The 14728-nt window shown below is 51.2% G+C and overlaps 1 protein-coding gene across 11 annotated transcripts in view; it reads right to left on the bottom strand.

Moving 5' to 3' along the window:
- Positions 1–5: 5 nt before the first annotated feature.
- DNMBP (dynamin binding protein) overlaps positions 6–14728 on the bottom strand; it is a 30245-nt gene continuing 15522 nt past the window's right edge. For 7 of the 11 annotated variants that reach the window (XM_090145308.1, XM_090145310.1, XM_090145312.1 and 4 more), the window contains 13 exons: positions 8403–8590; positions 7711–7810; positions 6853–7000; positions 6360–6377; positions 5565–5764; positions 4605–4735; positions 4258–4362; positions 3971–4099; positions 3225–3557; positions 2900–3082; positions 2622–2820; positions 2088–2527; positions 7–1757 (listed from right to left, as the gene is read on the bottom strand). In XM_090145308.1, coding sequence (XP_090001434.1) covers positions 1572–1757; positions 2088–2527; positions 2622–2820; positions 2900–3082; positions 3225–3557; positions 3971–4099; positions 4258–4362; positions 4605–4735; positions 5565–5764; positions 6360–6377; positions 6853–7000; positions 7711–7810; positions 8403–8590 — 2360 coding nt within the window. In that variant the 3' untranslated portion in view covers positions 7–1571. Of the gene's footprint in view, positions 1758–2087; positions 2528–2621; positions 2821–2899; positions 3083–3224; positions 3558–3970; positions 4100–4257; positions 4363–4604; positions 4736–5564; positions 5765–6359; positions 6378–6852; positions 7001–7710; positions 7811–8402; positions 8591–12380; positions 13258–14728 lie in introns of those variants that run through there. The other 4 variants (XM_031597695.2, XM_090145314.1, XM_090145313.1 and 1 more) reach the window with 4 other exon arrangements.

Below are 14728 nucleotides of genomic sequence, written 5' to 3'. Positions count from 1 at the left end.
TGCCTCTGCCCCAGCCATGAACTGTGGGAGTGGACGTGGAGGAACCTTCTCAGTGGCTGCAGCTGCCCTTGACTGCAATGCAAATGAACAAGGCAGTCGCTGAGGCTGTACAGAGTTACTGGGGCATGCCACATAAGCACAGAAGTGTGGGCACATATGCACGATACACCAACATGTACACACATACCACACACATAATACATACTGGTTATCACTGACAAACACTTGACCCTTTGATCTTGGGCATCATGCCAAGAGCTGCAGCACTGATGGAGACTGTGTGCATGCTACGTACCTGCATGGACAGAGTATAGCAAAACCCTTCCCAGTAGCTGGTGGCAGGAAGGATGCAAACCACCCACAACCCAGCTGTGTCATGTAACACAGCAGCCAGAGAGGGCAGTGCAATCTATCTTGGTTTAGAGGGAGGTATTCCTGCCTATAGCAGAGAGGTTGGAACTAGATGATCTTAAAGCTCCCTTCTAATTCAAACCATTCTACGATTCCATGATCTTCATGAGGACACCACCAAAACATAAAAGGCCCTACAGGATCCACATGAAGACTGTGAGCTTTGCCCTCAGCCTCCTCACACACCAAACCAGGCACACACCAAGCATTCCCCATCTCTACCCCAACACTTGCACAGGTTCTTCCTATGTACAAGGGCAAACCTTTATTTATGGAGCAGCAGTACAGGGGATACAAACACTGCCCAAAGGAGAAAGGAGCTTCCTTCCTTCAGGTCATGGCAGCAGCACATAAGACCACATAAGACCACCCCTGCAAAGGGCACAGCATCCCTCCCAGAACATAAGCACCATCTCCAGTGCTCTGCAGCATGCACAGGTAAGGCACTCCTGGTCAGAGCCCGCAGAAATGAGGCTGCAGGACAGCCAGTGCTTTGCCTTTTGTCTTGCTCCAGAGGAGCCAAGACGGGGTCCTGGACACAGTATGGAGACATGGCAAGATGGTGTTCAGAACCTAAGCTGGTCCAGGAGGGAAGTGCCTAATGGCTGCTGCTAGCAATAGAGCTTAGAGGCACCCCAGCTCAGCTCCAGGAGACCAAGCACATGGACACAGTACTCCATGGGTGCTCCTGGAGGCTGGGTTCACTGTGGAGCTGAACCACTCACAGCAATCCTCAGAGCAGCTTCCTCTGGCCAGAACAGATATCCCCAATCTGGGGTCCTGCACAAACAAGGCAGGACCTGCTGCTGCTAAGGCACAGACAACATGTTCACAAGGCTCTAGGCTGCTTTTAACACTGTGTGGCTAAGGATGGCCTCAGCAACAGTCCTCCACAATTTAAATCCACAGTAGCTCCTCAGCATTGGTCTAGCCATTCCCCCTTGGATCACAGCCCCACTCTGCTCCTAGCTGGAGGATGAAACAGCACAGGGTGACAGCAGCTGGCCCCTGCCCTTAAGCAAAGTGCCTGCTCTGCCAGCCCACTTTTCTTCTTTCCTCATACACAGCCTCATCCCCTTGGGGCAAGCAGTGGAGGCAATGGGCCCCCGGCAGTCCTGGTAGGCACAAGGCACAGAGTGGGGCCTCCTGCCCCCCCAACCTCACGTGTATTCCGTTTTCCGGATGTAGCTGGAGGGCACATAGCCCTGCTTGCCGTGTGCCTCGGCCAGCCACCACTCCTGATTGCCAGTGATGTCTTCAAACTGCAGGATCCTGAGTCTCTGGTTAGCTGACACACTCAGCTCATTCGTGTTTCGGCCTTTGAAGGTGTAGAGAGCGTAATAGACCTGCTGGGCAAAGGGAGGTGTCAGTCGGACAGGCACTCAGCATGTGCTACATGGCACAGGTTGAGCACTGAGATTTGCTGAAAACCAAGACTCGGTGCTGAGTTTTGGCTTGTGTACCCAAAGAGCAGCAGACCCAGCCCAGTCTCTGCCAGAGCTGTCCCTATCTGTTCACCTCCACTCACAGCCTTGTTCTATGCAAATCTCATTGAGACAGACAAGTCTCTGCCTCATACTTCTCTACCTGGTCATGCCTGCAGAGGATGACTCGGCCTCTACACAAGTGAGGGTCTCAGCCCTCACACCCCAAGCCCCAGCTACCTCAGGGCTCACCTGGTTGCCTTCTGACTCGCTGCTCTCGAGCCCAGAGTCTCTGTCCTCCACCAAGGATGCAGACCTAAGATGTGCTTTGGTGGGGTGCCCATTGCGAGGGCTGGGGCTGTAGCCTGGCTCAGGTCGGCTGTAGCGGTGTGGAGATGTCACCACTCCGGCCTCCAGTGGGACTGTCCTGTCACCAGAGCTTGGAGAGTCCATCTCCGAGGGGGACTGTGGAGAGTGGCACAGCTCTCCCAGTGAAGCAGAGTCCTGGGAGGGTTTATGAGCGAAGGCCACGGCCGCCCTGCTGGGGCTGAAGGTCAGTGTGGTGACGCTCTGGGGAGAAGAGCTGCTATGCTCAGACTCATTGGAAGAGTGACTGCCTACTGAGACATCCGACTGGCTGCGGCGCGGGTTGTAGGGCTTCAGAAAGGAGCTGTACACAAAACCTTTGGTCACTGCAGAGAGGGAGAGAAAAGGAGCTCACATCAAAGATCAGGAGAACCAGAGGAGAGATGCAGCAAGCACCAAAGGCAGAGAGCAGCTACATACCCCCATTGTCTATGAGCCAGCGATTCTGGCTGCCCATGGGGTCCTTCTTCTTGATGACTCCCACAATGTCTCCCTCCAGCAGTGAGACATCCAGGTCTTGGGCAGCATTGAAATTGCGATCTGCCTGGAAGAGACTATCAGGGGGATAGCGGGCCAGGAGGGCTGCTCGGATGTCATCTGACTGCAAGACGTAGCTGGGCTGCAGAGGAATAAAGCAAGTGTGAGTGGTTGCTCCAGCATACCAGTGAGCCCTGACATGGGGTACACATGTGACTCACCAAAGCACCCAGTGGCTGCCGCCGGGCAGACTGACGCTCCACGGTCTTTCTCTCAAAAGGCTTCCTGGGAACTGCCTGTGACTCTGGAAAGAAGGTGAAGGCCTGGAGCTGCTGAAGGACTCGACTGTGCTCTTCCTGGAAGATGGCAATGAGGTTCCCCTCCCGGCCAGATGTCTTCAGCAACTGGAACCAGAGCAGGACCACAGCAGTTAGGTGAAAGCTGCTGGTGAATGTACCTATCACGCCAGTGCCCCACCAGACAAACCCTGTGCAGAGATCAGCACTGCACTGAGCCTGGAGTGCTGGCTGTGATCCAGGAACCCACCGACAGCAGAGGTCTCAGCTCCTCCAGGGCCAGGCGCACGAAGTCACAGTGCGCCTCAGCATAGCCCCGCACACAGCTGGCAAACAGCTCCTTGGCAAAGCACAAGAACTTGGGCAACTCGTCCAGCAGCTGGGCATTGAGGGCCTCATAGTTGTTGCGGGCTGACTGCAGCTCCTCCAGCGTTCGCTTGTCCTTCAGCTTCTCTGCTCGCTCCGTGCAGTTGTGGAAGTCAAGGAGCTTGTCAAAGCGTTTCTGCACCAGCTTGTGGGGCCCTACAAACATGCTCAGCAGCTGGTTCAGGGGTGAAATCACCAGCCGCTCTGTCCGCTCTTTCTGGTGGGTACAGATGCAGGGAGAAGATGAGATTAGGTGCTCTTTTCTGTCAAGCTGAAAACACCAGCAGCCCACCCTCTGGTACATAACTTCTCCAGAACAGAACAGTGTCCATATTCCAATAGCATCCCACAAGAGCTCTAGAGGTCCTTTCCAATATGCATTACAGACGTGCCAGCACAGTAAATACTACAGGAAGGACCTAAAGGTTCTAAAGGTATGGCTGAAGACAAATATGTATCTAACAGATATGCTCAAGGCACAACCAAAACCCACAGCCACCAAAGCTTCAGGAGGCAAGAGATGAGTAGGGGTGCTTGCACCTCTCCCAGGCTGTGTCACTTGCACAGCCAATCATGGGTGAGAGGGCCCCAGGGGGTGCCGGCAACACACAAGGACACAGGCTCACTCACAAAGTTGGAGAACAGCTGGTCACTGATGAGTCGGTTCACTTTCTGGAACTGGTCCAGGTCCCCGCTGCCCTTCTCCATGCACAGGTCCCACATGCTGACTGCTGCTAGTGCCTTCATGCAGGCCGACTCCTGCACCAGGGACAAGCAGTCAGCACACCATGCTGCCCAGGAGAACAGAGCTCCCAGAGCAGGCTCAAGCTTCTAGGGTAGCCCAGACCTCCAGAGGCCAATACCCAGACAGGGCTGAGGGCAGAAGCACTGGTAAGCGGCATCATATCAAGACTCACCCGAACATGCTGCAGGTAGAGCGAAAGGTCCCTGATGAAGGACTTGATCAGTCGCTCCTGCATCCGGAAATTTTTCTCTGTTTCCTCAAAGGCTTCATCCTTCAGCTGTGAGAGAAAAACGCTCAAGGGAGGCAACGCAGGACTCTGCTACCACCCAGAGTGTGAGATGTGGGGCCTCTTGCCCACAAGCCAGGAAGCAGAGGCAGGTGGTTCAGACCCTAAGCTCACTACCTTGCTGACCTGAATAAGAACTACCCATCAAGAAAGGGATATGGGGAGCCAGCATGTACCACCACCTCCTCAAACATCATGGGGTGTAAGTGCACTTGGTAGCTGATGCACATTACCTGGGGTGCAAAGCCTGTGAGATGTTTGAGGTGGCTGCTCACACGGTTGGATTTCTTGATGATAGAGTGGAAGTTGAGCTTGGAGATCTTCTCCATGAGGCTATCCTCATCCCCTTTCCGGTACTTAAGCACTACAGAAATTGATGTAGAAATTAGAAAACTTACCAGCACAGCATCTGTGTCTTACAGTGCCTCATCAACACTTGCCTTGCTGGCTCTTCCCTAAGCCTCTGTAATCCCACGTGTTCCATGTATCACATTAGTATTGTTCTGTATTGTATCATATCACATATCAACTCAAAATCCAGCACTGGACCACCTGTAATTCCCCTACTTGGCTCTGGATATGTCACACATTTTGCGGATGCAACGTTCAAACTTTTCCACATTTTTCGCATTATGTGTAGCACCAGTGTAAGATGACATTTTTTCTCTCTGTTCAGTCTCAGGGAAGCTGCGGTTAAGACTCTCTGTCTAGCTTGGGTTCCCCAGTTCAAAAAGGATATGGAAAAACTAGAGCTCATGATCTACAGGGAGAGCTCACATCCTGGGCCATTCCAGCCAACAGCTCTGTAATTCTGTTCCTGTCTACAGATACACCTTCAAACTCATTGTCCATATCTCAGTAAGACAGAGACTACCCTGATAGACTGATTCCCTACTTGTATTCTTCAAAATTCAATTTTCAACATTAAACAGACATTGTTTTGTCTTATCCTTTTTCGTTCTAGTCTAATAGTACTCAGCAATTGCATGCATTTCATATCACTGTATCACAAGAAATATCTCCTGTCACATGCGTACCGCATTATCCTCTATGTATTGTGTTTCATGTGTAGCTTTTTAAATGCAGTTCTACTACACTGCTGCTCAGATCAGAATAGACTGGGGACAGATTCCCTTCATGCTTGTGCAGCTGACAGACTCCACTGTCAACACACTCACTCCCCAGCTCCTCACCAAGGTCCTTCCGGCGCTTGTACTCATTGATGTTGACATTAATTTCTTTGACTGCAAGAACAGCAGCTGTGAGTGGTGCCTTGTCAGGGTGAGATTCAGGGGTGGCACTCAGCAGTTCCATCAGCAGCAGGGGGTACCGCATCACTCTCTGTACTGGCTTGATGAGGAATGAGCCCAGATTAATGTAGTTTGTGCAGCCCCTGGGAAGTTGGGACAAAGAAGATGCACCAGATTTCAGTTCAACTCTATCATGCAAAGTCTGACACCTTGAACCAACCCCAACCACACCCAGAGGACCAGCATGTCCAAATCTACTGTACTTCCTAAGTCAGGCCACCCTCATCTCCAAACCCGCAGCACTCTCACACCCCTAGTGACCTCAGTCAGCCCCAGGTTTCCAGATCTTGCTCATACCAGGTTATCCTTCCCAGCCAGGATCCTCTCCATTACCACACCCCCTGTGAAATCCCACATAGGCACAGCCTAAAAGGTACCAAAGCTCCACTTGCCTCAGACTGTTCCATCATCTGACTGCCAGACCTGACCTGCAGTGTAGGGCAGACTGACCATGCTCAACTCTGCAGCCAGCACAGGGCTCTCCTGCCTCTTTGGGGCTGATGACTTCCCAAACCAGTTTTCAGCCCAAGATCCCCTCTCCTCACCATCTGCCTGTATAGCCCAAGCAGCACTGGTGGGGCACTCAGACATGCACCAAGCTGGTGGTAGGAGGTCAGTCACAAGGGAGCAGCCAGGCCAAGACAGATAAGCACGGACTAACAAGAAGGAAGAACTTACCACTCACTGTACAGACTCCTGACGGCCCACAGAGTGCCAAAAAGCAAAGAAAAGCAACAGGTTAATAGTGTGGTAGGCGTGCATTCCCACAGCCAGCACTCTTGCCCCCTCCTGCAGTGAAACTGCCGTGGCAGCCCTGTCATGCCCAGAGCCATGGCAATCTCTGAGCCAGGCAAAGTGGCTTGTTCCTTTGCTGGTCATGGTGACAAAGGACTTGGGCAACAGGAACTCTCAATCCAGGACATGCCACCTTCTCCATACTTCAGTGGCCCTACAGGTGTAGGCCCAGCACATGTGACCTGTGGGGCAGCAGGCTATCACTGAAACAAAAGCCCTTTTCATTTGAACCTGGAGCCTTGTCACCTACAGTGACATAGCCAGTCCCAGTTCTGTCACCAACTGAACTGTCTGAGCACTGCTGCAGAGCAGCAGGGATGCTGGAGAGTGAACCCTCTAACCCAGCCTGATGGCCACCACAGTCAGAGGTTCCAACCTGAGGTTATCCAGCAGGTCCACAAGTAGCTTCTGGATCTTCTCATCCTTCTCATATGTTTCCAGCAGTGCAATGGCCTCGTCGTGGTTCTGGCAATACACCCTGTAAACGCTCTCCAGCTCTGCACGCTGTGCCAGGAACACCGGCCCTGCATACAGCAGCAAAAGTAGGACTTCAGTGTTTCCAGTACTCCTGTTGCTTCCAACAGTGATGGCGCATTCATGGCAAGACGCCTCATGACTCCCTACCACACCCAGAGCTTGAGAGGACAGTGCTAACAGAGCACTCAGGGTGGATGCCTCCCTGACACACTCTGCATGCTCACATACTCTTCATGCTTCCCTGTCACTGCAGGCTGAGTAGTGGGGGCGGGAGGGAAAAGAAATGGGAACGGTGCATGAAAGGTCTGCTGAGGCTGAAGCCTGTTATGATAACTCACCGGGACATGTTCGCTCAAACTTTGAGGGGACAGTTTAACTTAGCTGAAGAGCCCCATAGGAGCTCCAGAAGTGACCAGCAGAGACACCTCAAATGTTCTAGTTTTCCAGGAGATGACTGATCACTGGCAGTGAAAGCCACGGGGACAGCAAAGGCACAAGCTGCTCTGGAGCTGAGCAGTGAAAGCTGGCAGTGCAGGTGTGAGGAGGGCGGTTCGCTTTCAGGAAGGAGCCAGGGAAAGTTTATAGACAACATGTGTTTCTCAGCACAGTGACACAGCTTTGCTGCTGGGCTGATGAGCACTGACAGGGACCAAAGGGGAGGAAACTCTCTCATCTATCATTTAAATTGCCCTGTTCTGCCACCCCACTAGCAAATCTCATCCCAGTTGCTGAGAAAAGGCAACAGAAAAGTTCATACCAATGGAATCTGAAGCCTCCAAGGTCGACAGCAGTTGCTTAGAGAAGCTAATTACCACTTGGATGTTTCCAAAAAGACCCTCAAAGTCTACATTCAGAACCTGGAGAAAAAGAAGAGAGAAGTCTCGGATGGGAGAGCATGTCCCAACCAGACACGATAGCATCTCTCCCTTGTCCCCCTGCAACCTTCAATCAGTCCTTTGCTCCCCAGAAGCCACTCACCACAAAATGCTCCCAGCACATTGACTTCTGTATTCTCTCCCTCATTCTGCTGCACACTGAAACTTTTACTCCTTATGCGTCCTACCAAACGCAGTGTCCTCTACTTTCCCAGCAATTTCATCCAAGGGAGTGTCAGATCATCTGACACTCCCTTTCTTCCCATCAAATCCAACACCACACCAAGATCCTGTATCTTCTTTTTCCAGGCAATGAAATTAATCCACAAACCAAACAAACAGGAACAACAGTTCCCAACCTAGGAAATGAATCTGTGACACTTGCTGCTAGGTTTCTTGCTCTCAGCAGAATCCCAAAATTGATGGGTTATTTCTATGACTGCAAGGAACAGTGAAAAACACCCTGCTGCTCCTAGAGCAGCTGAATGTCCCCTGTGGGCTTCAAGAACAAAGCAGACTGTATCTTTACTCCACCCCACCAGCACCACCTCATAGCCTTCCCCCACACTCCTACCTGTGCCTGCTGAAGGGGCACCATGATCCTTTCTACACACATCTCCAGGTCTCGGATGTAGTCCCTCTCTGTCTGGAGCAGTTCCTCAATAACCTTGGATCTCTTCTCCAACATCCTGTGCTCTGGGCTCTCAGTGACAGATGAGGATGTCTCCAGGGGTGGTGTCTGAGAGGACAGGAGGGTCATCTCTGCAAGACAGACAAGCAAGATCAGCATCCTCCAGTAACATCTGACCCAACTCTTGCATGGCAAGAACAGGAGGCATGTAGCACCTCTGAGATGACCAAACATGATGGTCAGAGAGCAGAGCCAGCAGGACTGTTCCCACAGCCTGCCTTAATTATCAGTACCGGTACACTGCTCTGGGGCCTCACAGTACCGAGTGCTGCAGGACAAGGACAACTTGCAGTCAGGTCCTCTCTGCCCCAAGCCTCAGAGTACCAGGAGCCAGAGCTGCCTCCTGCTCATTGTGTTAATCCAAATACTCCCCAGCCACTTCCCTGCTGCTCCCGACAGACACAAAAACCTGCTGCAGGTTCTGAGTCCACCCAGGTCCCAACACCCTGATGCTCACCGCTCCTACCCAACCCCTAACCCACTGCCCTCCCACCCCTAGCAGAGGAGCTCCCCACCTGCACCCTGGCTATGGCTGCTGTCCCCTCCCTTGGGGCTGGGAACAGGGTCTCCATTCTCTAGCTCCGGGGCATTTCCATCTGAATAGCTGAAAAGGCCTCCAGGCACCCACAATGGGGCTGCAGGCAGCAAAGCCTGGAGCTGGAGTGCGACCAGAAGGGCTGTGTGGGGCTCAGGAAGCCATTGCTGGCAGCCATGAGGCTCAAAAGTGGAGTGCAAGCGATCAGGACCAGCATGACCAGTATCTGGCTCCGGGCCTGAGCCCTGGCGAAGCTGTGGGCAGTGGGCAGGCAGTGAGAGCACACACAGGGGCAGAGGCATGGGGTGGCTGCGTGCATCCCGCACTGACAGCAGTGTTACCAGGCCTGGGAGAACCCTGTTTCCCCAGCACAGCTCAGGGACAGCCCCAGGCTGGAGCCACCGTGCCCTTGCAACAGCCTCTGGCAAACCGCTGCAGGCAGTGCAGTGCAGGGAGCCCTGCCACAGGCTTGAGGCATTCTCGCGGCTCTACACCCTCATCCTCTCTGTCCCAGAGCCGGGCTGCTGGCTTTCCTCCTGGTTTTCTGTCCCACCTGCAGCTCCTCGGCCAGCCCAGCCCCCTCTTGTTTTCATTCAGGTTCAGAGACATTTTATCCCAGTGGATTCCTGGGCCCCAGCAACTTTCTGCTCCACCTGCCTGCTGCTGAAAGCATGTGCCCTCTGGCCCGAAACACAGCACCAGTTCCCCACGTTCAGCCACACAGCCCCCAGCTGTCCCAGCCAGGCTCTGACCCATGAACCCAGCTCTCCCTGCACTGCACTGCTGTTTTGCACAGCTGGTACCTGCTTGCAGCACACCCATCCTGTGATTTTAGGCTAGTGGCCGATGTGACAAATGCCCATCAACTCCCACACATCCCCAGCTGCTCTGTGTCACAGGGATTTTATCAGTCGTGGGCAGACCCCCCCAACTCTGATATTTGTACAAATATTTTTGCAGGATTTTACACTTACTGTTTGCATTTGCACAGCATTTGTAAAGCCACAGTTACAGACCAGGCCCTGTCTGCAGGGTCCTCTACAAACACAACAGGGATGTGCTGCCCCAGACACAGTGCCTGCAGGCAGAATAGGATAGAAGATGGAAAAAAAGGAACAGAAGGGACAAAGAAATGCTCAGATAATGGGGTCTGCAGCTAGCAGCTCCCGAAGAGCAATGAAACAGAAATGGAAGTCAGTTATGTTAGATGTTTGTTCATTCAAGAAGTGTCATTTGTTTGGTAGGAAAGCACATTCAAGTGGAAGAGCAACATGGAAGAAGCAGGAAGGTGGTAATTTGAATGTAAAACAGGCGAGTGAAACCCAGGGCAGGTGGGGTGTGAGCTGATACTGCCCTGACCGAGCTGACAAAGCACAAAGGGTTGCCCAGGAAGTTGTGAAAAGGACTGTATTCAACAACAGCCTGTGCAGCAGACAAACAAATCAGTGAGCTGCAGAGTGAAGGGAGCCACAAATATCAAACCCTGCTCCTGGGAAACATTAAATTTGATTCAAGATTAAATGGGAAAGATTAAATTTACCACAGCCAAATATCTGAACTGTGCATTTATCCACATGCAAAATGAAAATGACCCAGATGAAACTTCATGCAAGACGTCCCAGACTTCACTGATTGCCAAACAATCCTGCTGTGCACTCAGCCACAGCCATCTGGTGGCTGCAGGAGACTGTGACTGCAGGGAAGCCCCTACTTACCCCAAACAGGTCCCTGGATCCTTAGTGTTGGCATTCCCAGCAGCTCAGTGCTGCCCAGCTCAGCTCTGGCTCTGTGGGGCTGGGCACCAGGCACAGCACACAGCACTCAGCCCTGCTCCAACCAGGGAAATTCCCCTTTGCACTCACGCCCTGCTCTGGTTCCAGCTCAGAGAGAGGAGATCCCTGGCCATGCAGCTGCTTCACACACTCTGTCCAGCAAACCCTGGGCAAGTCCAAGAGCACCCCGGGGCAAGTGCCTGAAGCTCAAGACTTCCAGCTCTGACACTTTCCTGTGCAAGTCTCAAATCCCCCTTTGGGAGAGGGAAGGGAAAACCTTCCCTGCCCAAGTTTTTAGCATATAATGGCCATCAAAGCGGCCTGCCTGATTTGGCAAAGCTGTCTGCCAGATCCACCCACTTACACTGTCAGTGTTTCCATTATTTTGCCTGTGATTTCTGAACACTCAAATTAATTCCCCTCTGGCTTTCTTGCTCTGAATATTTCAAGACACTGAAAAACACAGTGATGCTGCAGCCAGCTCTCCGATAACCCTTGCTTTGATCCAGCAACCTTCTCCAGCCACAAACTCAGAATGCTATCCCACTTATTTAAACTCAGAGCTCAAACTCAAAACACAGAATGTGTTTTTAATACTTTACACTTCTACCACATCTGTACTTCTTACAACCTGTTCCTGACATTTAAAAACTCTCCCTTTTGTATTTCAGACCATTTCTGTTGACTGCCACCCAGTTCTTTTTTTCCTGCTTGTTTCACATTTCTGTATGTCTAATTGCAGCACTCCATAAATGAATCTCATTCATCATTTAACTAAACATACATTCTTTCACAAATGTGGTTTTTGGTCACCTAATAAATGGTTTTTAAACAGATCCCCGTTTCACCCCACAGATGCTCCGTTTGGACGTTACCTCCCTGCCCAAGCCACCAGTGCTGGAGGCCCTTACACACCACAGCTGGACTGATCCCCGTTAGTTTGCAGGAATGCAACTGGTATTTCTAATGAAGCCACCAAATTCCAATCCAGTGACCAATTCATGTTTACCCATGACACAGATGCCGAAAGAGCGTTCAGAAATACTCTTCCAAACACACTGTTCTCAACTACAATTCTTAGAGACTCAAGTCCTGCTCATTTGAATCTGCTGCCGGAGCTCTGCAATCTGTATTCCTACATTTAAATCTCTAACAACTTTTTTTCTCTTCCCTTTGGTGCTTTTGTGGCACGTTAATTCTGCACTGCTTTGACATGCATTGCTGGTCTCCCACCAGAGCTGCTGTTGCTGACACATGGGAGGCCCAACACCAATGCTGGAGAACAGGCCGCGAGGTGCAGAGGTGGAGCAAACTCCCACCTCACCCTGCCCATGGAGCCCATGATTTTAATACTGCAATCACACTGCTCACACTGCTCAGCTCAGAAGCTCAATCAACAATCTTCCAATCAGCAAAAACAGCCAGTATTTGCAACTCCAGCTGTGAGTGCACACACAGCTAGAGCTGTTTACCCTGCTTCACTCTGGGAGTTGATCCATGTACACCAGACCCAACAGGATTCACGTCCATCACGCGCTTCTCATCGGGGCTCACCTGCCAGCATCCCTTGTCACACCGTGCTCCCACTGCTAACCCAGTCCAAGGAGGGCCGTGCTGTCCATCAGCTGCTGCAACTGGAGCTGGCTCTGCCCCTGATTCCTTCAGAAGGAAGGTGACTCAGAAAGCAACAAAGAAGGGCCAGCTCCCAGGCCAAGCTCAATGAGCCCAAATGCTGAGGACAAGCCCTGTGCAGCCTCACTCAGCACGAGCCTCTGATTTTGTGCCTGCAAGGAAGGTCCAGCCTTGGGCTCACAGCTCAGCACAGCCAAGCAGTGACTAAGGACAAAACAAACCAGCTGCAAATATTTGAAGTATGTGGATGCTGGGAGGGGAGGGGTTACTGCCTAGCAGGAGGAGAAGGGATGAAACTAGGGCGGGGAATAATTAATCTGAGGGAAAGGCTAAGCTCCCTGCCAGGAGCAGGATCTGGCTGGGGTGAAAATTCAGTCTGAATTTAGATAGTAAGCCCATAACAGAATATATCCACTGCTCTGAAAGCAAGAGACTAAATATCTTGAGTATTTCACTTCTCCCTGGGACCAGTGACAGAAATCCAAACCCTAAGGATGAGCTGAAGAGGAACAGACTGGGGCACTTCTCCACGGCTACCAGGACTCATCTAAAAGTTGCCTCACCTGAAACCCACTGGTTCCCTCTGAGGCCCTCTGTTGAAGGTGGAACTGCAGCAAAGTACATGCCTGGCCTTGGCAGAGAAAGGGCTCACGAAGATGCTCGCTGGCAGTCAGGTGAGGAGCCCTGGGAGGGATTTGCCCACCTTCCTGGGAGAGCCCCCCTCTCAGCTACCCTTAAGGCAGATGGGATACACATGCCTCCTGTCTGTACTCCTCTACCATTCACTCCAATGCTGAACAGAGCATCAATAAAAATGATTATGAAAAAAAATACCAGCAGAAAAAAAAAGAATGGAAAGTGAAAGGCCTTTAAAGGGATATTTTAAGCAGATAATCCAAACACTGTTACACAATCAAGGAACAGAACAATAGCGATGGGTCTGCGCTTCAGCAAAAGCAGCAAATGTAAACAGATACATGAATGAATATAGAAAAACAGACAATAGACAATAAACACCACGAACTGTTAAAAAATGAAAAATGAGAAGGAAGATATAAAAAAAGATTAGCAGAAATAAGAATTCAAGTTTTAGTATCAAATGGGGGAAAAAAGTGCAACTTTGTAATTCAATTTTATTTCCACTCCAGACAAGTGAAAGCCTTTCAATGAATCCCACTAGTAAGGGGAGAGAGTAGAATTCTTGGTAAGTTTGATGAAAAAGGCAGAATTATATGGTGAATGTTCTGTCTCTTCCCATTTGAAAAGCAGAAGACCCTGCAAATTAGCATCTGAAACTTGCCTGTGGACAACATCTAAAAAAGGAGGGCACTTCCAATGAGATTCTACAGGGACTGTATTTAAAGTTGGTCCCACATAATATTTTCAAAGTAAATGGAAAAACCACTGCTGTTCTGTAGAGAACTGAACATCGATTTTGTATGATGACAAATAAGGATGCTGCACACTAATCACTAACAAAGCCAAGGTATTCTGACAAGACAGAATTACTCACACCAACAAGCTTAATGCAGAAAAAAAATAACATCAACTAAAAAGCTCCTGTTTAGCAGATAAAGGTTGGGCATTGAAAGCTGAAAGGCAACACATCAGCATGCAAAACATTCTAGAGTGAGGATGAGTATGCAGAACCACCACAACAGGAGGGGTCTCTCCTTGGAGCAGTGGGCATCTGAATCTTATCTCAGCGATGCTTTAACCAAAGAGCTCTCTCACTATGCTGCACTGCAGAGTTCCCCCCGCCCAGCTGGGAGTTATCTGGTTGTTTCCAGATGCAGCCCCTGCAGGCAGCCCCCACCCCATTCTGAGCCTCCCAGAGCTCTGCTCCCAGGCTCTCCTAGCTTCCCCGCTGCCCTTTGAACATCCTGGCACCACAAAACCGCTCCCTTGCCCTGAGGACGAGACTGAGCAAAGTCCCACCTACCAACACAGTGCAGCCTCTGGAGCCTGCTGAATAAATACCTCGAGAGAACATTTCACTGTAAGCTGATAGCCAGCCACAGCCTGCAGCCCCGCTGCCCGGGTGGCTGCTGCACTGCCATGCTGTACTCTGCACTCCAACCTTCTCCAAGGGCAGAACATGCATGGGTGCCTCAGGCAGATGCTGGCAGAAAGTGTAGAGCTGCAAACAGGTCTTCAGACACACATTTGCCCAACGCAAAGGGCTCCTTCACTCATTCCACTCAGACCCCACCACCTTGCAAAGAGAGGCCTAACCCCACACAGTTGTGTGCGTTCCCAGGCTTTCCTGG

This window comes from Phasianus colchicus, chromosome 8, assembly GCF_987193195.1.
Source record: "Phasianus colchicus chromosome 8, bPhaCol1.hap1.1, whole genome shotgun sequence".
NCBI classification, from domain to species: domain Eukaryota; kingdom Metazoa; phylum Chordata; class Aves; order Galliformes; family Phasianidae; genus Phasianus; species Phasianus colchicus.
This window is presented reverse-complemented; position numbering and strand designations above follow the sequence as displayed.